Genomic DNA, 18845 nt, shown 5'->3' with positions numbered 1-18845 from the left:
TTCTATGTTTTAGAGGTTCTTATTTTTATCTGTAAGCACCTTGAATCCCTATCAGGGCAAAAGTACTGTAGTAGTAGTAGTAGTAGTAATTTGCTGTAAGCCTGCCCTGAGGCCTTAGGGAGAAAGGTGGGTAATAAATTCTAATACAGTGGTACCTCTGGATGCGAACGGGATCCGTTCCAGAGCCCCGTTCGCATCCAGAGCAGAACGCAACCTGCATCTGCGGGTCGCAATTCGCTGCTTCTGCGCATAACGCCATTTTGAGCGTCTGCACACGCGCAAGCAGCGAAACCTGGAAGTAACACATTCCATTACTTCCGGGTCACAGCGGAGCGTAACCTGAAAACGCTCAACCTGAAGCGACTTTAACCCGAGGTATGACTGTAATAATTAAGAGGAGAAGATGCAGCCCCCAAGTCCACACCCCAAAGACCAACACCCCAGACAAAGGCATCTAAAAAACAAAGTACAAACTTTATTTTGTTTCTTTACAAAGGCACAAGCCTCATTTTTCCCACTTTCTTAACAAAATATAATAGCATCTCAATGAACACGAAGACCCGAAAACTGTAAAAAAAAGAGAACAAAAAGAACAAAAACAAAACAGAAAAACCATATAAAAAAATGAAAGAACTGAGGAACAGCTGCGGGTGGGGAGGAACCTACCAAATACCAACAGCCCTAAACAAGACTGGCCTAGGCCTCTAGCCAAATTGGGGGGAGCTGGGTGGGGGGGGAACGGGGAAGGACGCAACAAAAAGCAACGATCACAGAACACGCACGCCCTCATGACCCAGTCGGACCCACGGAACAGATTAAGTGCTTCGAAAAAAAGGAGGAAAGAAGCCACGGGGGGTGGGGGTGGGGAGCCAAAAGTGGCCAACGTGGCAGGCTGAGGCCCACCCCAGAAACGGCGCCATCTTTGAAAAGGGACACCCCCCCACCCAGACTGCAGCTAAGGCCAAAAACCTGAACTGGCCCCCTGAGAACGGAGGGAAGCCTGCCGTCCCGTGATGCAGGAGGGGACTGCAGGCAGGGGCCCCCGGGGTGGCAGTGTGGGCATCGGCCCTGCTATGGGCAGACCTTCCGTCGCCCCCTGGGTCCTTTTGCCTCCCCTGGGGGTGATGCCGAGGAACCAAGCCCCAGGCAGAGCTCGTGAGGAGGCAGTCCTTGAGGGGCCCTTGCAAGGCCAACTAGCAGGGAGGAAACAGGAGGCCCAGAGAAGTCTATCGCAGAGATTGGGGGGGGGGACACAACTGGGGAGGCAAGGCAACCCAGCAGGGCCTAGGAGGGTGCCAGGAGATGGAGGCACCTGCCACTCTGCGTGGCTGCAGGCAATTTATATGAACGTTCCCCCCTGAGTATTCGGGGCTCCGATCTGGCCCACACGGTCGCACGCAGGCCAGGCACTCTGAAAACCCCTGTGCTGCTGCCCCCTCCCCTCTGCCCCCCTCCCCGTTGGCTTTGAAGAGGGCAAGGATTCGGCCCCTGAAGGTTCTAACGCTCCCGTTTACAGCATCGAAAGGTCATAAAAGAGACCCGAATTCCATGGTATTTTGTAAAAAAATTCAGCGCAAGTTTCTCCGAAGTCCCCTCACCCACACCCTGCCCGCCTGCCCCCCCCCCCCCCCCGCGGCCAGGTGGGGGTCAGGGCATCTCGGCCTTGCTGTGCTCCATGGAGTCGCTGTCGTCCGCCTCGGAGTCGGAGGCCGTGTCCGAGTTGGAGGGCTCCAGGCTGGTCTGCGCAGGGGTCACGATGACGGCACGACGGCGCTCCTCCTCTTCCTCCTCCTCCAGCAGCCGCTTCTCCTGTGTCCCCTCGATGTGCTGGATTGCCTGGGGGGTTTTTTTTTGGGGGGGAGAGACACCAGTGTGAGACAGCAAGCTGGCCCCCCTGAATCCCCCCAACACACACCCAAGACTCTGCCTGTGGAAAAGAAGCTCCCAGGAGCTGCCTAAGAGAGGGCCCAGCAGATGGCATCTAACGCGGGTAAAGCTGGCAAGGATGTATAGAACAAAAAATAAGAAATGTTGGAAGTGTGGAGAGGTGGAGGGTGACCTCTACCATATGTGGTGGACCTGTAGTAAAGTGAAGGGCTTTTGGGAATTAGTCTATAACGAACTTAAAAAAATCTTTAAATACACTTTCCCAAAAAGACCTGAAGCTTTTCTACTGGGATTGATTGGAAAGGAAATTGAAAGAAAAAAGATTAAAACCTATTTCTATATGCCACGACAGCAGCCAGAAATATGTTAGCTCAGAATTGGAAAACAGACATAATACCGAATATAATGGACTGGCAGGTTAAAATGATGGACTACACAGAACTGGCCAGACTATCAGGAAAATTAAGAGATCAGGACAAGCAGAAGTTTCAAGAAAATTGGAGTAAATATTTGATGTATATAAGAAACAATTGTAAATCTTTGAAGACACTGGTAGGGTTGGAATAACTCTTACAGCGTGTAGCTGATAATATGATATATAAAGTACATGACATTAGAACTTTGATACTTACCAAAGAAATGGAGGGAAGTCAGAGGCATGATAGAGCCTAAGTTAAATATGCAACCTATATATGTGTAATTTATGAATGTATGTATGTTTACTGAAAATCCATAAAAATTTAATTTGCAAAGATCAGAGAGCGCTCGGGAAGAGTCCTTGGCTATGTCCACCGGCAGCCGGAGGGCCCTGCGGGGTCTAACCAGATCAAGGGCCCTGCAAGGTCTCAGACCCAGGTGGGGGGGGGGGGTTGCAGAAGGGCCTTCCCCAACCCCTTCGTACCCCAGAGCCTTTGAGCTGCCTGGGACTGGTCAGAATCAGGTCCGCGTCTGCCAACAGCAGCCGTCCACAAATCCTTTCCGCTCAGGGGCTGAGAATCGAAGCTGAGACTGAACGGCACCAAGCAGCATCAAGGAAGGCTCAGTGGTTAGAGCACCTGATTTGCATGCAGAAGGTCCTGGATTCAGTTTCTGGGGATTCAGCCCCAGGGAAAGGGCACTCCCCCCCCCTTCTCTCTTCCCCTGACCCCAAAGGGATCGCCAGGAGAGCCTGTTGAGCAGCAAAACCTCAAAAGCACTGCGGGGTCTAAGATTTTGCGGACCTCAGACCACTTCCACAGAAGCTTTCAGCTATGAAAAAGGAGCCACGAGACCCTGCGTCATTTTCTAACAGGAGTGCGTCTCAAAAATAGCAGACAAACCACACCCAAAATTGCACACGGATGAGACACCTCCATCTCCCACCAGGCTTAGAGGTTCTCTATGGAGGGCTGCCCCCCTGCGCCCCCCACCACTGCTCTAGAAGGATCCAGCATCTCTTTCATCGCCTGGAGCTGAGAAAAAGGTGGGTGGGCGGGGTAGAAATAATGTATTATTATGGGGGCTTGTCACACAACACTCGTCCAGGGAAACAGGACACAGAGGCGCAAAATTTGGTGCATTTGTGGGGGCTTCTGTCTTCCAGGGCAGGTGCAGGACACCTCAAAGTCAGAGTGAACCCTCAGCACCTGGAGTGATTGGCTGTTGTCTCCAGGATATGGCTTGGCTCACTCACTCGAGCCATACAGCGCTTCTGCAGCCCAATGCCCAGCTAGGCATTGGCCCATCCCCTCGTACCCAGGGGATCCCTAGGGATGCCGCTGGGGATCTGAACCTGGGACCTCCTGCGTCCAAATCCAACGCTCCCCTGCCCCCCCCACGGACGCGGGTCTCCCCGTCTCACCTGAACGATGGTATCCAGATTCTGCCTGGATGTGGAGATAGTGTTGATCACGGAGGACGGGCCCATGGTTACCACGGTGACGTGGTGAGAGGGTGGCAGCGGCGCAGGCACGATCACAGTCGGGTGGTGGGTGGGGGCTGGGGGGCCGTGTGCCGACAAGAGCTGCGGGGGGAGAGAAAAAGAGACCGGTCGTGTCACCAGGGGCCACCTCTAAGAAGGTCCTGCAGTCAGAGGCAGAATGGCTGAGCCTGGAGCAGATAAGACCTCGGGGCAGGGAGTTGGCTCTGGCCTAGAGAGGCAGCCACGAGCCACTCCTGGCTCCTGACGGGGGGGGGGGCGGGGGGTCTCCCTTTGTCCAGGGGGACTCAGGCCCCACATGGCCATGTCTGGAGGGGAGAGTGGGGGCTGCAGCCTTGGCCTCCCAGACCCCCCCCCAAGAACAAAGGCAGTAGCATGGGCTGGGGTTTGTTGCAGGCAGGTGACCTGCGCTGTGCCCCCCCAACCCCGACCCACAGGGCTCCCCCTGCTGCTTGAACTCGTGGAGCAAGGGCTTGTAAGAGGCAGACCCCGGGGTGGAAGTGACTACATGGCTTCAGGCCTCTCCCTGCAGGGGGAGCCCAGAATCAGTACAGGGTGTGCCACCCCCTCCATCCTCCAGGAGAGACCTGGGGACAGCCAAGGCACCTCCAAGAAGATGTGGGCAACCCAGGCAGGCAGGCAACAGGGCATGAGAAGGTAAGAAGGGCATATGGCATCAGGCCATTGGCCCATCTAAGGTCCATCATTCTGTTTTGACAGCAGCCGCCCAGGCGCCCATTTGGGGAAGCTCATGAGCAGAATATGAGACCAGACCCTTCTCCTGCTCTGTGGTTTCGCCCCACCGTCAAGAGCTGCAAAAGGCAGCTGAGATTTCCTAGCACCACAGAAGCACTGCAGAAGCAGCAGCCAGGCCTGCAGGGGCTGGGGCTGTGCCACGGAGGGGAGGGCAGTTCCCGCAAGACCCCTGCCCCCCAATTCCAGCCGGAGCTGCAAGGGAAAGCCTCTTGCCAAACACTCCACACTTACGGATGCGTGGAACCTGGCCGAGCGGCAGTGGCTTGCCGGAGATGGAGCCCCCGAGACTCCTGCCTGCCCAGGTGTGCAAGGACCCTCCCCGGGGGGAAGGAAGCATTGCTGCAGCAGCCAGACCCACCAGGCCCCCAGGTGAATGCTGAGCCCTCCTTCGGGAGGCGCCGTCCTACTCCCTTGGATTTTAGCCCCCACGAGTCTCCCGGGGGACTCTGGGGGGCCGAGGCAAGAGCGCTGGCACCCCCAGCTGCATCCCAAGGGGGCCGAGTGGGAGGCAAGCCGCGCACTCACCTGGGGGCGGCCCTGCTGCTGGTGCTCAGGTGTCTCCTGGCGCAGGAACCTCACCTGTTCCTGCTGCTGCTGCTGCTGCTGGAGCTGAACCTGCTGTGCAATCACCTTCAGCTTCTCGGGGTACATGTGGGCCTCTAAGGAGCGCACCTGCCAGGGGACCAGGAGAAGAAGGCCCTGTCATGGGCTGGGAGGGCACGGCAACACCCCACAAAGGCCACAGAGAGGGCCAGGCACTCAGTGTGCCAGTCGGGTGCACAATGGGCATACCCTCTTCTGCACCCCATTCGCAAGGGAAACCAAATTCCTTGGCCAAACCTGCTACTCTTTGCTTTTTCTGTTCCCCAAGAAACATTCTGGGGCCTTCACTGGTTTGACAGCACCCTGAAGGATGCGGCCCTGACAGGAGGTTGCTCCTCCTGACTGTGGGGCCAGGGAAGTGGTCCAAGCAATCTCCCCCCACAGCCAAGCCCATGGAGACCCCACGGCCCAGGCGATGCCCCCATCCTCTCACCTGCTCCTCCAGCATCAGGCGGACGGAGCGCTCCTTGTCCAGCTGTTGGCGCAGCTCAATCATCTCCCGGCGGAGGTCCTCAGCCTTCTCGTCCTCCCAGATGTCTGGGGACCCGATGCCCTCGTCTTTGTCCTCCGCCCTCCGCCGCTTCGGGGAGGAGCCGCTGAACTCCTGGCCAAGCAGATGCAGCGTTGAGCATCAGGGATGGGGAGGCCGGGGAGAGAGAGAAGGCCCGCCCTCCACTTCCTCCTCTAATGCAGCCAAGCGGGGACCAAGAGGGCACGGCTCAGCCACGCAAAGCAAGCCACAGGCTTGTGGCAGCTCCAGGGAGAAAAGGAGCACATGCAGAGGCCCCCCACTCTCTATGCATAGAGGAGACCACCCCCCACCCCAGTCTGGAATATTATATGTGCGCATGCTCAATCTCTCTCTCTCTCTCTCTCTCACACACACACACACACACACACACACACACTCTCACACGAGGGAGCAGCCTCATCAGATACCTGGATGAACCTCTTGAGCTGGGCGTTCTGCTGCAGCAAACGTGTCTTTTCCTGTTCCAAAGAGAAGATGTACTCTGCTGTCTGCTGGAGAATTGCTGCCTGGGGAGGGGCAATTGGAAGGTGGGGGGGGGTGCAGAGTCAAACATAAAATCCAGCATGAATCATCATCATCATCATCATCATCATCATCATCACCATCAAAATGCAAAATAGAAGTGCAAAATAAATAGCTAAAACATTTATACCCTCCTCCCACAAACACATTGGTCTGGCACCTAAAGGCATATGATGAAGGCACCAGGCGAACCTCTCTGAGGAAAGCATTCCACAGATGTGGAGCCACCACAGAAAAGGCCCTCTTCTCATGTTGCCACCCTACGGACCTCCTGTGAAGGAGACACGCCAAGAAGGGCCTCAGAAGATGATCTCAGGGTCTAGGTAGGTTCACATGGAAAGAGGCAGTTCTTGAGGTATTGCAGTCCTGAGCCGTTGAAGGATTCCTAAGTCAAAACCAGCACTTGGAATTGGACGCCGAAATTAATTGGCAGTCAATGCAGTTGGGCCAGGATTGGTGTAAGATGCTCAAACCGCTGTGCTCCAGTGAGCAACCTGGCCGCCAGATTCTGCGCCAGCTGAAGCTTACAACACCTGGCAGTAACCCAACCTAGAGCCCTTTTCCAGCTCAAGGGGAGGACCAGACTAAACTGGGTCCCCACAGAGAAGACGAAGATGCAGCTCTTCCACAAGCAGGCAGACCACCTAAGAATGGGGGGTTGGGGGGGCACAGGCAGAGACATGGTGCCACTTGTGCCCTCCTTCAGGTCAGCTGGCAAAGCAAACTGCTGCTCCTTCTCCTAAGCAGCTGGAGCTGGAGCAGGAGCAGGAGCAGGAGAGGACAGAGGGTGAAGAGTGGAGTGGGGCCCTTTCCCCGGCCCCTGGACCCCCTGGGAACCTCAACCGACCTGCTGGACCCAGGTGAATGGGACGCAGCCTGAGGAAGGACCAGCCACCTTGAGCTGCCCCTAAAAATCAAGCCTGGAGTGAGAGACGAGAGCAAAGCTCGCTGTTTCCAGGAGCTCTTCTCACTGTGAGACTTTTGTGGGTGAGCTGAGAGTTGGTCTGGACCCTCGGTGAGCACCCTGCGGGCGTGCCAGAAGGAGAATGAACTGATCTTGATTTATCCATGTTAATAACAGTCTTAAGAGAACATGTAGCTGTGTGCTTTTTGTAATATTTTAAGTTGTCTGCTGCTGCTGCTGCTGCTTCCATTTTTGGTACGCTGCTTAGATATGATTTTAATATATTAAGCGGTACAGCGAGTTCCACAGTCTCACTGCGCTGTGTGTGAAAAAGTCCTCCTTCCTTTTGCCTGTGCTGAGCCTCCCAGCCTTGGGCTTCCTGGGATGACTCCCAAGTGTCTCTATATGGGGGCGTTGGTTCTCCTCCTGCCTTTGCTCCAAGAAGCGGAAAAGGAAGCACAGAGGGTCTCTTCTCCCTCCACCCAAATTTTATCCTCATAACAGCTCCGTGAGGAAGCTCAGGCTGAGAGCTGGTGACTGGCTGACCTGGAGGTGGGCTTTAAAAAGACAGTGTTCGGACCTTTCCACACAGGGGACTCTCGCCATCCCCTTGATGATATTGGCGGCCCTTTTTTGAACCTTTTCCAACTCTACAATATCCCCTTTGAGGAGAGCTGGCCTGAACTGTACACAGTATTCCAAATGCAGCCCCATCATTTGAACGATGGCATTATGGTAGTGGCAGTTTTGTTTTCTATTCCTTTCCTAAAGATCCCTAGCATGGAATTTGCCTTTTTACAGCTGCAGATCACTGGGTCCACATCATCTTTGAGCCAGCTGCCACAACCATCAGTTCAGACCCCAGGAGCATCTATGTGAAATTAAGATTATTATTTTTTGCCCAAACGTGCATCACTTTACCTTTGTTTATACAGTCATACCTCGGGTTACAGCCGCTTCATAGAATCATAGAGTTGGAAGAGACCACAAGGGCCATCGAGTCCAACCCCCTGCCAAGCAGGAAACACCATCAGAGCACTCCTGACATATGGTTGTCAAGCCTCTGCTTAAAGACCTCCAAAGAAGGAGACTCCACCACACTCCTTGGCAGCAAATTCCACTGTCAAACAGCTCTTACTGTCAGGAAGTTCTTCCTAATGTTTAGGTGGAATCTTCTTTCTTGCAGTGTGGAACCATTGCTCCGTGTCCGCTTCTCTGGAGCAGCAGAAAACAACCTTTCTCCCTTCAGGTTGAGTTTTTTCAGGTTGCGGACCTGGAAGTACTGGAACAGGCTACTTCCGGGTTTCGGCAGTCATGCATGCGCAGAAGTGCTAAATTGCGCTTTGCGCATAAGCGCCGAATCGCAACCCGCGCCTGCACAGACGTGGGTTGCGAACGCTGCGAGTTGCAAACGTGCATCCCACACGGATCGCGTTCGCAACCCAAGTGTCCATTGTACACTGAACTGCATTTGTGATTTTACCACCCATTCGCTCCTTTCAAAGCTCTTCTCTTCCTGGTTCAAGCACCCTCAACAATTTAGTGCCATTGGCAGACTTGGCCCCCTCAGTGCGCACACTGAGCACAAGATGGTTTATGAACAAATTAAAAAGCCCCCATACCAATCCTTGGGGGACTCCACTTTCTACCTCTCTCCATTGGGAGAACTGCCCATTGATTCCTCCTCTCTGTTTCCAGTTTCTAACCAAATCCTGCTCCCTAAGAGGACCTCTCCTCTTATCGCGCAGCAGCTAGACTTAGTACTAAGGTTAAACTCAAGCGGAATCCTAGGAGTCAGGAGCCTCCAGCCAAGCTCCTTGCATCTGGTACACAGAAAATGCCAAGCCCAGCTGCTCCCCATCCCAACCCCTGTCCGCTGCCACAATCACCAGCATTTTATTTTTTTGGGGGGGGGGGGTCATACGTGGCACAGCACAGAAGTCTCCAGAAAGGACTAGCAGGCAGCCCCGGTGAGGAAAGGGCTTTGTAAAGCGCCTGGCCCTTACCTTGCTGAGCTTCTCCCCATCCGTGTGTGGGATGAGGGTCTTCAGCGACTGGAACCCTGCGTTGATGCTTTGCATGCGGCGCCGCTCATTGCTGTTGGCGATCTCCCTGCGTATCCGCCGCTCCTGGTCCCTTTGCGTCTCTGGGGTCAGCGGGATGTTGGCCAGGCTGCGGGGGAGATGAGCAGCTTTAAGGGAGGCTCAGCCCCTCTGTGGCCTTGCACCCCTGAAGAACAGCTGCCCGCCAGCGGGCCCCAGGGCTGGGGGATGCCGTGGCTGCCCAGAGGGTGTATGGCTAAAGCTCCTGTCCGCTCTGGTCAGCACAGCCAACAGCCAGGGATGGGGGAAGTCAGGACACACCATTGCAAAGAGGACAAAGGGTCTGATTTGGCACAGAGTGAGATCCCGCCTGCCTGCCCAAATAACACACAATTTGACTGAAATGCCCGGTTGGGTCCTGTCCTGAGAAATGAGCAGGGGCTCGTTTTCTTTTAATGCCTTTAAATGAAAGGTCAACACCGCGTTGGCCTCTAAAGCAGATCCCTGCAGCCTGGGAACTCGAGTGCTCCCATGGAGAGATGGGGACCCATCCGGTCCCAGGCAGGTTCACGCCTTAGAGGGCTCAGGCTGGCAGGCTAACTCCACCCTGAATGGCACAAGCTGCCCCAAAGCCTCAGAACCATTGCCTAGAGGGACCCGCAGGTAGCTGGGAGGAGGCAAAGGATGTGAACTGTCTGGCCCCCTGAATGGAGAGCTGATCCAGGGGTGTGCTGGGCCTCAGGCCAACTAATATGCAGCAATGACTTCTTTAAATCAACAAAACAAAATAAAAAAATTCCTTCCAGTAGCACCTTAAAGACCAACTAAGTTAGTTCTTGGTATGAGCTTTCGTGTGCATGCACACTTCTTCAGATACTTCTTCAGGTATCTGAAGAAGCGTGGATGCACACGAAAGCTCATACCAAGAACTAACTTAGTTGGTCTTTAAGGTGCTACTGGAAGGAATTTTTTTATTTTGTTTTGACTATGGCAGACCAACACGGCTACCTATCTGTAACTAAATCAACAAAAAATCACTTTGGGGCATACCAAAGTGTTAAGACAGAAAAGTTTTTTAATATGCCCAACTATTCAACACAAAGTCAACTCACAGCTGCAGGACTGTCTCCCAGCACAAGACCCTCACCAGGCGGGGGCGGGGGGGGGGGTGAGCTCCAGGTCTGGCAGGCAGCAAGATCCCACCGAGGAGGAGAGATAGGCTAGAGACAAACTGGGGGTGCTTTTTACACAATTGCTTTATTCCTTTCTTTGTGCATTGTGTGTAGACTGCAGAGATCAATTGAAGGAGCCAACCTTCAAGGGGCCTTTGGTCAAGCAGGTTCCCCGCACAGGGCCAAGAGCCTGAACATCTGTTTGACTTAAGTCCACCCGGCAAGGCGCTGCTGGTCTTTTAGACCTCCTCCAACTCTTGAGAAAAACTCTCCTCTGTCTCCGGACTGAGATCTTGGACCAGGCAGAAGTGCTCCCCGCTGGCGCTAAGAGAACCCACAGGAGGAATGTGCAACTGGCCGCTACCTGGGAGCAAGAGGGAGGGGTCGCGGGAGGCCACCTGGACGCGCAGAGGAATCCCACCACCACCATTTGTGATGGGTTCAAATCCCGCGCTCCCTGGGCTTCAGCTGCCACCTGAAAGCCACCGTTTGACAATGCATAAAAGGCGGGGGGGGCAGGTAAGCCAGGTGTATGTGGCGGGAATAGAGTGGGGGGGGGGGGCGGCCAGCGACCAGGGCCAAAATTTGGAGCGGAATCCCCCCCCCCCAGCAGCGCTGGACCCTCTGCCCCGACCAGCCCGCCCAGCCCCGCGCTCTGGCCGCAGGAGCTCAGCCGAGCTCGCCGGGGTACCAGCGGGAAGCGGGGCCGCCCCCCTGAGCAGCCCCCTCCTCCTCCGCAGGCAGGGGGTCCCGCGCCCCCGCCGGAGCCCGCCCGTCCAAGGCTCCCGCGCTCCCTTTGTCTGGCGGCAGCCGCTGGGCTCCCTTCCCTTCCCGCTGCCCCGGGCGGCCTCGGGGCTCCGTCGGGCACAAAGGCGGCGGGCCAGGAGCGCGGCGGCCCTGCACAGCGGCGGGCCAGGCCTTCCCCGCGCGGCCGCGCAGCCCCAGCCACGTGCGCGGCTGGCCCGGAGCGCCCGGGCGCCTTTGTGCCGAGCGGCGGCGGCGGCGGCAGCGTGGCCCGGCCGAGCGCAGCACTACATGTCCCGGCAGCCCGCGGCGGAAAGGCCCGCCCCTTCGGAGGCTGCACAGTCACCGCCAGGCTAGGCCCCACGCGGCCGGGCGGCGGCCCCAGCGCCCCGGAGCCCCGACGCGGCGGCTGCCCGGCCCCGAACCCCCGCGCCCCAGGGGGAGGCCGGCCCAGCCGCCGGGGCGGGCGGGCGGGCGGGCGGGCGGCGCGCCGAGGGGCAGGCCCGGGAGCCGCGGCGGCGGCGGCGGCGGCATGGCTGCCTTGTGCCCTCCTCCCTCCCTCCCTCCCTCGCCCGCCCAGCTGCACGCCTTCGCCCTCGCCCTCGCCCTCGCCCGCCCGCCCGGCAGCCCCTCGCCGCCGCCGCCGCCGCCGCCTTGCTCCCTCGTCGGGGCTCGGGCCGGGCGCGCCGCCGGGCAGGCGCAGCGAGCGCAGCAGGGTTGGCGGCGGCGGCGGCGGCAGCATGGCCGGGGCGCCCGCTCTGCCTGCAAACAGACCCACGTGCTCCCGCCAGCGGCCCTCCCGCCGCTCCGGGGGGCGACCGGGCGCGTCCCGAGGGAGAGGGAGACCCCGCCGCCCTCCCCGCGCAGCCCCGGCCCGAGCGCACGAGGGGGAGTCCCGGGCAGCGGAGGCTCGGCCGGCCCGTCGCTCGGGGCCCCGCTCTCCCCCCCCCCGGCCCGGCCCTGGGCGGCTGCCCGTTTCCCGGGCTCGGCGGGGCGCACACCCACCTGCACAGCCCGCCGATCACCTCCTTCTCGGATTTCCTGAAGTGCTGCAGCGACGGCACCTTCTGCGCGGGCACCATGAAGTACTCCATGCCCGGCCGGGGCGCGCGGGAGGCGGAGGGAGGGAGGGAGGGATCGGGGCCGGGCAGGCGGGCGGCGAGGGGGCTGCGGGGGCGCGCGGCGGCGGCGGCGGCGGCGTGTGCGTGTCGGTCCCCCGCCCGGCGGCGCCGCTGCTGCTGCTCCTCGGCTCGCTCGCTCGCTGGCTCCTCGGTGCGGCTCCGGCTCCTCTGTGCGCGTCTCCTCAAGGCGGGAAACAGCTGGTGCGAGCGCAGCGCTCCCTCCCCGCCGGCGCCGCCTCCGCCAGCCACCGGCCCATGTAAACAAAGGACTATTTGCCGCGGCCCCGCGCCCCGCCGCCGCCCCCCCGCCCGCCCCCCCGCCCGCGCGCGCCCGCCCGCCGCCCCCGACGCCCCCGCGCCTCGCCTGGCCCCGCGCCCGCCCGCCCCGCCGCCCGCCCGGCCCGCGGCTGCCTGCGCCACTACCGGGTGATGCGGCCCATCAGCTGACGGCTTGGCACCGAGCAGCCCAGCAGGAGCGCACGGGCGGGCGGGCGGGCGGGCCAGGCAGCCCAGGCGCCGGGGACGGCACCCCCCAACCTCCGAGGGGAAGCCACCCGCGTGGCCTTGGGGCGGCAGTCGCCGCGGGCTCGGACCCCCCCCCCCGCCCCGCCAAGCGCGGGCTCTGCCCCGAGGAGCTTCCCATCTGCGCGCTGGTTGCAAAGGGAAGGGAGCGAGCGGGAGAGGCGCGCCGCGAGGCTCCAGCGCAGCAGCCTTTCCTGGAGAAAAACGGCTCCGTTGCTGGCCAGTAAACACCCGCAGGAGCCCAGCCTTGCCCAGAGGAAGATCCTGGCATTGTCGGAGGCTCTTCTGGGGAACCTCTGGCCTGGCCCTTCTGGACCAGGATCTGCACAGCGCACACGGCAGGCAAATCCTCCTGATCGGGGCCAGCCGGGACAGGCACCCTCTGCCCAGCCGGGACCTGGGGCATTTAATTGTGGCTTTCGTGCCAACTGCAGTTGGAATGCAGGGATATTTATTTATTACTGATATTAACATCATGCCCACTCTGAGGCTGCCTAAATTTACAAAGGCCCTACATCCATGCTGGCAATAAAAGCCTTAAAATGAGGCAAGGAAGATAATTTCTCCTGTGGGTGACATGGGGTGACTCAAGGTTAACTAGTGGTGCAGCAAACAGACTGCTAGCACATTTGCAAAATTAAGCTGAGTCCAGTATGGTTTCTGAAGAGCCAAGGGGCAGAAAATCCCACAAGTGGGGTGAAAATACAATAATAATACATTAGGAGTCCCCAGCAACTTGCAGCCCCTCCAGGACAGGCAAAGCCCACACCCTGAGATGGACTTTCCCCTCTCCCTAACGGTTGGGGCGGCCCTTTCCTCACCAGCTCTTCTCCAGCTGCCTCCTCAGTTAGCTGACTGGTTCCCTGCCCCTTTGCAGCTGGTGCCCCTTCTACTTTCAAGAGGTTGGGGAGGAGCCTGTGCTGTGCAGGTGTGTGTGCCATTTCTCCCCTCCTCCCCCCCAGGCAGCAGGTCAAGGCCCCTCTCCCCACTGAGGCCCTTGGGGGCCACCGGAAGGGCAGGCCAGAATGGGCTAGGCAGGCCAGAGGCCTGGTTCAAGTTCGTCTCTGCAGGGCCTGAGCAGAAGAGTGTTGGTGGCCCCTGCAGCCAGGCTGGGTCTGCAAGACGGAGTTGTTCTTGGGGAGCGGGTCGGCTCCTATGCACTTAGAGCCCAGCCCAACTATTGTCCTTTAGTGCCTGGCTGCCAGAGCATCCTTTATCTGACCAACAACTAGTCTTCTGGGAGGACAGCCTTTTCTAACTCGGCCTCCCCCAGCTTGGTGCTCTTAGGATGTTCTGGCCCAGAATTCCCATCCGCACCAGGTGGGGGGGGGAGTGGTTCTGAGCAGTGACCCTCTCCTCCCTGCCACCATAAATGCACAGGAACACACTATCCTGCCTGGGGGAGAGGCAGGCAGGAACTCGCCCGCTGGAGGGGCAGTGCCAGGGACCCCTGGTTCTGAGCAGCAGATTTTGGAGAAGTGGTATTTTCTGCCTTACATCCTCTTGCGTTTTGTGGGGGGAGGGTTTCAACGCAGCAGCAGCAGCAGCAGCAACCCAGAGCAGGATAGGACCTTTGGGGCCTTTTGGGGTGGGGTGACAAATGTCTGCTCCCCAGACGACAAGCACATCATTTGCCTCTGGCTGATCTGGTCTAGAGCTCCTTCCAGCACCCTTTTAACCCTACTGGGGAGAGAACTCAGCAGTGGTGGTGGCCCTGAGCTCCTCCCGCCCCCCTCTCCCAGCTGGCAGGCAGCCACGCTCCACTCCGCCCTGGCCACTCACTCACCTTGGCAAGGGACTTCCCCAACCAGCTTTGAGGGTCTAACTGAGCTTGTCTGCCAACGCCCCGTCCCCAAAACAGGCCAGTACCCAGGAGGAGCCAGCTTCCGCCAAGCCTGGAGACTGGTTCACTTCTCCTGCTGCAGCTGCTCTCTGCTGAGAACTCTCCTGCATAGCTGGGGCTGGTTCTCCCCTCGGCCGTGGCCCTGAGACAGCTGACCCCAGGGCAGCAGGAGCACTTGGGGTCCCCCCTTCTTCTGTTCCGCAACGGACGTGGCTCCAACTGCCAGGGAACTCTCAAGGCCCGGCATTCCGCCACCCCTCTTGGTCTAGGCCCAGGCCCCTGCCGCAGGGTGAAGGGAGAGAGACTCTCCCCACGCTCTGGCCAGTGACCAGAGGCAGCAGCCACACCTCAAAAGCCTCTGCGCCAAGGCTACAGCTGCCCCTCTTGCCACCTCTCGGCTGCTGTGCCCGGCATCTCTCTTCATTTTGCCCCTCTCCCTTTCAGCCCACAGGAGAGAAGGGTGGCAGAGGGGAGGTGCCCGTTGGTTCCTTTTCCCAGTGTGGCCTGGTGTGCCAGCTGCCAGCTCCCCCCCCCCCAGGAGGAAGGAGGCCTGCCCTCAGCCATGCATGCATTGGTTCTACCCAGGCTAGACAGCTGCAACGCATTCTGTGTGGGGCTGCCTTTGAAAATCGCTCAGGATCATTATACCTCAAGAACCGCCTCTCCCCACATAAGCCATTCCGGACCCTGAGATCATCCTCTGAGGCCCTTTATGTGTCTCCTCCACAAGAGAGCCAGAAGGTGGCAACACGAGAGCGGGGCCTTTTCTGCAGTGGCTGCCCGTCTGTGGGATGCTCTCCCCAGGAAGGCTTGCCTGGCATCTTCATTTAGGTGACAGGCAAAAACATTCCTCTTCAACCAGGCCTCTGGCTGATTGATATTCGACAGGCTTTTAAATGTGTTTGTGGAAGGGGGGTATTGCTTTGTTGCTTTTGTTTTAACTTTTTATTTGTGCTTTTACTTTGTATTTTCATCTTGTTACCTGCCTTTAGATCTTAGGATGAAGGGTGGTATGTCAGTCTAATAAATAAAACAGAAATGATCTGGAAATGCCACTGGTGTGGAATGTTGCTGTTTCTGCGCTGACTGAGGGTCAGATGGTCAGAGCAGATAACACCAGTGCTGAACCAGTTCTGTGCTGGGGATGTATGCGTTTCCAGTTCAATGTGCTGGTTTTGTCCTTTAACCAGCTTGTGACCACATCACTTGAAGGACCAATTGAAGGTTGCTCACTGGCTGCCTTTAAGGTTAGTTTGGTTGATGGGCGGGAGGCGGTGCCTTCTCACTAGTGGCACCTCCCTTACAGAACTCTTTCCTTAGGGAAGCCCACTGAGCTCCAGTATTCAAAGCAGCCTCCAAAACTCGCCAGTTTTGAATGGATTTTATTGGTTCTAGTTAGTCATGCTGCAATTTTGTCAATTTCACTGGTTGAATTATTGCATTTGAATGTGCTGCTGCTTTTGCATATCTTTTGAATGTGAGTATTCCATCATCATCGTCATTGTTTATTATTTCTACCCCGCCCATCTGACTGGGTTTCCCCAGCCACTCTGGACGGCTTCCAACAGAACATTAAAACACAATAAAATTAAACATTAAAAGCTTCCCTAAACAGGGCTGCCTTCAGAAGTCTTCTAAAATTCAGATAGTTGTTGATTTCCTTGACATCTGATGGAAGGGCATTCCACAGGGCAGGTGCCAACACCGAGAAGGCCCTCTGCCTGGTTCCCTGTAACTTGGCTTCTCGCAGGGAGGGAACCATGAGAAGGCCCTCGGAGCTGGACCTCAGTGTCCGGGCAGAACGATGGGGCTGGAGACGCGCCTTCAGGTCTACTGTACTGAGGCCATTTAGGGCTTTCAAGGCCAGCACCAACACTTTGAATTGTGCTCGGAAACATACTGGGAGCCATTGTAGGTCTTTCAGGACCGGTGTTATGTAGTATCAGCGGCCGCTCCCAGTCACCAGTCTAGCTGCTGCATTCTGAATTAGTTGTAGTTTCCGGGTCACCTTCAAAGGTAGCCCCACATAGAGCGCATTGCAGTAGTCCAAGCGGGAGATAACCAGAGCATGCGCCACTCTGGCGAGACAGTCTGCGGGCAGGGAGGGTCTCATCCTGCGTACCAGATGGAGCTGGTAAACAGCTGCCCTGGACACAGAACTGACCTGTGCCTCCATGGACAGCTGTGAGTCCAAATTGACTCCCAGGCTGCGCACCTGGTCCTTCAGGGGCACAGTTACCCCATTCAGGACCAGGGAACACCCGACACCAGCCTGACCCCTGTCCCCCCAAAACAGTACTTCTGTCTTGTCATAATACTGTATTGCAGTGTGTCTTGTGTGTGTGTTTTCAACAGTTCACCCCCTTGGGTGGGCCTGGTCTAGAGAGGCAGCGTCCAAATATTTAAGAGAAGAAACCTGGGCAGCCTAGAGAGACAGGGGTCCGTTCCTGCTGCTTCTTGCTGTGACTTGACTTGCTTAGCTTCTCGAGGGCCCCCCCTTCCGTTTCTTGTCTTGCCGTCCCCCAGAGCCGTTGGAGGAGGAGGCGGTTTCCAAAAGCCACCGAAGAAATCGGATGTGGATGACAGTCTGTGTCGCAAGAAGGGCACGGGGGGCTGCTGGAGGGGAGGGGAGGAGGTGCGCGCAGGCCGAGCAGAGCCCCAGGAACGGTCCTTCTGAGCTCCAGCTGCGGCTCTTTCTGCGCAGAGTTTTGTGGCACCTGAAAGCTCACCCCTTTTGTGGCCTCGAAGGTGCCACGGGGCGCTACCCCTTCTGCGGCTGCAGCCTCGAGGCTCCTGCCCAAACTCTCCCAACCAGGCGGGCAGAAGGCGGCTGCCACGCCAGGCGCTGCCTTTGCGCTCTCGTCTTGTTTGGTTTCAGTTTCCTGCTCTGCAGCTGACGCGCAGGAGCTGCCTGACCCCAGCTGCAAGGAGAGAGAGAGCCGAGGGGAATTGTCTAGTCAGGCTTGCTTGCCTCCGCCCTGCAGCCCCGTTTTATGCAAAGAAGCAGCGGCGGCAGCACCCTCGAAGCAGCGCCCTCCATCCACCAGGCGCCAGGATCTGGTGCCCAATAAAATAATAACTCCTTGGGCAGGATTGATTGTTCTTTCCCCCCGACCCCAGTCTCTGCGCTCTGAGTCTTTCCGACTGGCTTTCCGACTTCGCAGTGGTTCAGTTTACTGGGGAGGAGATGATCCCAGCGGCTCCCGACTATTTCTCTTGCTACCATCAACAAAATCCTGCTTGGCTGCCTGATTAAGAGTTCCCTGCGTGGAGAGCCACCGCCACGGACCGCCTGCCCTCTCGGCTGCTCCGCTCGCCGCCAGGGATGCTTTTGTGCAGGGGTCAGCTGCACCGAGAGGGGAAGAAGGAAGGGACAGGCCCGCAGGGCTCCTGCTGCTCTCTGCCAAGGCTGGGCCAGCCAGCCCAACTCTCGCGGAGGCGCTGGTGCAAGTGCCACGAGGGGGCCGGTCCCTCGGCTGCCCTTGCGGAGCTCGCAGCTGCTGCAGTGAGGGCGCAAGGTGCTGGAGGAAGTTGCACGCCTGCCGAGAGGGGCTGGATCAGTGCAAAAGGCTGCTCAGTTGCCCACAAAGCGGCACAGAAAGGAGACTGCACTTGCCCCTTTAGCCTCCCGCTGCAAGGCGAGAGCCATCCGAAAGGCTGCTTGTCACATGCAAGAGGGAGCAAGCTTGTTTTCTTCTCCTCTGGAGGGCAGGACTCGAACCCATGGCTTCAAGAGGTGGGGGACTCTCCTACCTTGGAGGTTTTTAAGCAGAGGTTGGATGGTCGTCTGTCATGGATGCTTTAGTGGAGATTGCTGCATCGCAGGGGGCGGGACTAGATGACTCTTAGGGTCCCTTCCGGCTTTACAATTCTTTTTTTTTTTTTTTTTCAGTCAGAGACACACCTTTATTGTTAAAGTTGACAGAAAAATAAGGCACACTGGGAAACGAACAGGCGGAAAATCGCCGCCGGAGCCACAGACCTGACCTGACCCCTCGCAAAAGACTTCCTGCGCCCCAATACTTTTCTGCAAAAGTGACCCCTAAAATCCGTAATACACACACACAGACACCTCTCCCAGTGCTTGAGATTTTTGTTCTTCCAGAAGGGCCCCCCAGTTACACAGGGAAGCATTTGTAGGCTGTAAGGCCTCATTTTGTCAACCTGGGGCCTCCAGATGCCCCTGGACTACAACTCCCATCAGCCCCAGCCAGCAGAGGCTGATGGGAGTTGTAGTCCAAAAACATCTGGAGAGCTCAGGCTGGAAAAGACTGCTTTG

The 18845-nt window shown here is 57.8% G+C and overlaps 1 protein-coding gene and 1 long non-coding RNA gene across 2 annotated transcripts in view; one reads left to right on the top strand and one right to left on the bottom strand.

The window, feature by feature from the left end:
• The window catches only part of LOC309329370, a 43893-nt gene extending 38303 nt beyond the window's left edge, over positions 1 to 5590 (top strand). The window contains exon 4 of the long non-coding RNA XR_014151089.1: positions 5433 to 5590. This is a non-coding gene — a long non-coding RNA (uncharacterized lncRNA). The remainder of the gene's footprint in view (positions 1 to 5432) is intronic.
• On the bottom strand, positions 456 to 12458 carry TFAP4 (transcription factor AP-4; the record flags this gene model as incomplete). Its single annotated transcript, XM_081839914.1, is given in 8 exon segments — positions 456 to 1836; positions 3728 to 3889; positions 5087 to 5233; positions 5598 to 5768; positions 6104 to 6202; positions 9129 to 9294; positions 12086 to 12428; positions 12431 to 12458. Coding segments are annotated over 8 exon segments (1305 nt in total). The 3' UTR covers positions 456 to 1647.
• Positions 12459 to 18845: the final 6387 nt, after the last annotated feature.

This window comes from Podarcis erhardii, assembly GCF_964252035.2.
Source record: "Podarcis erhardii genome assembly, chromosome: 14".
Lineage (NCBI taxonomy): Eukaryota > Metazoa > Chordata > Lepidosauria > Squamata > Lacertidae > Podarcis > Podarcis erhardii.
The sequence above is the reverse complement of the archived record's forward strand: the minus strand, read 5'-3'. Positions and strand labels throughout refer to the sequence as shown.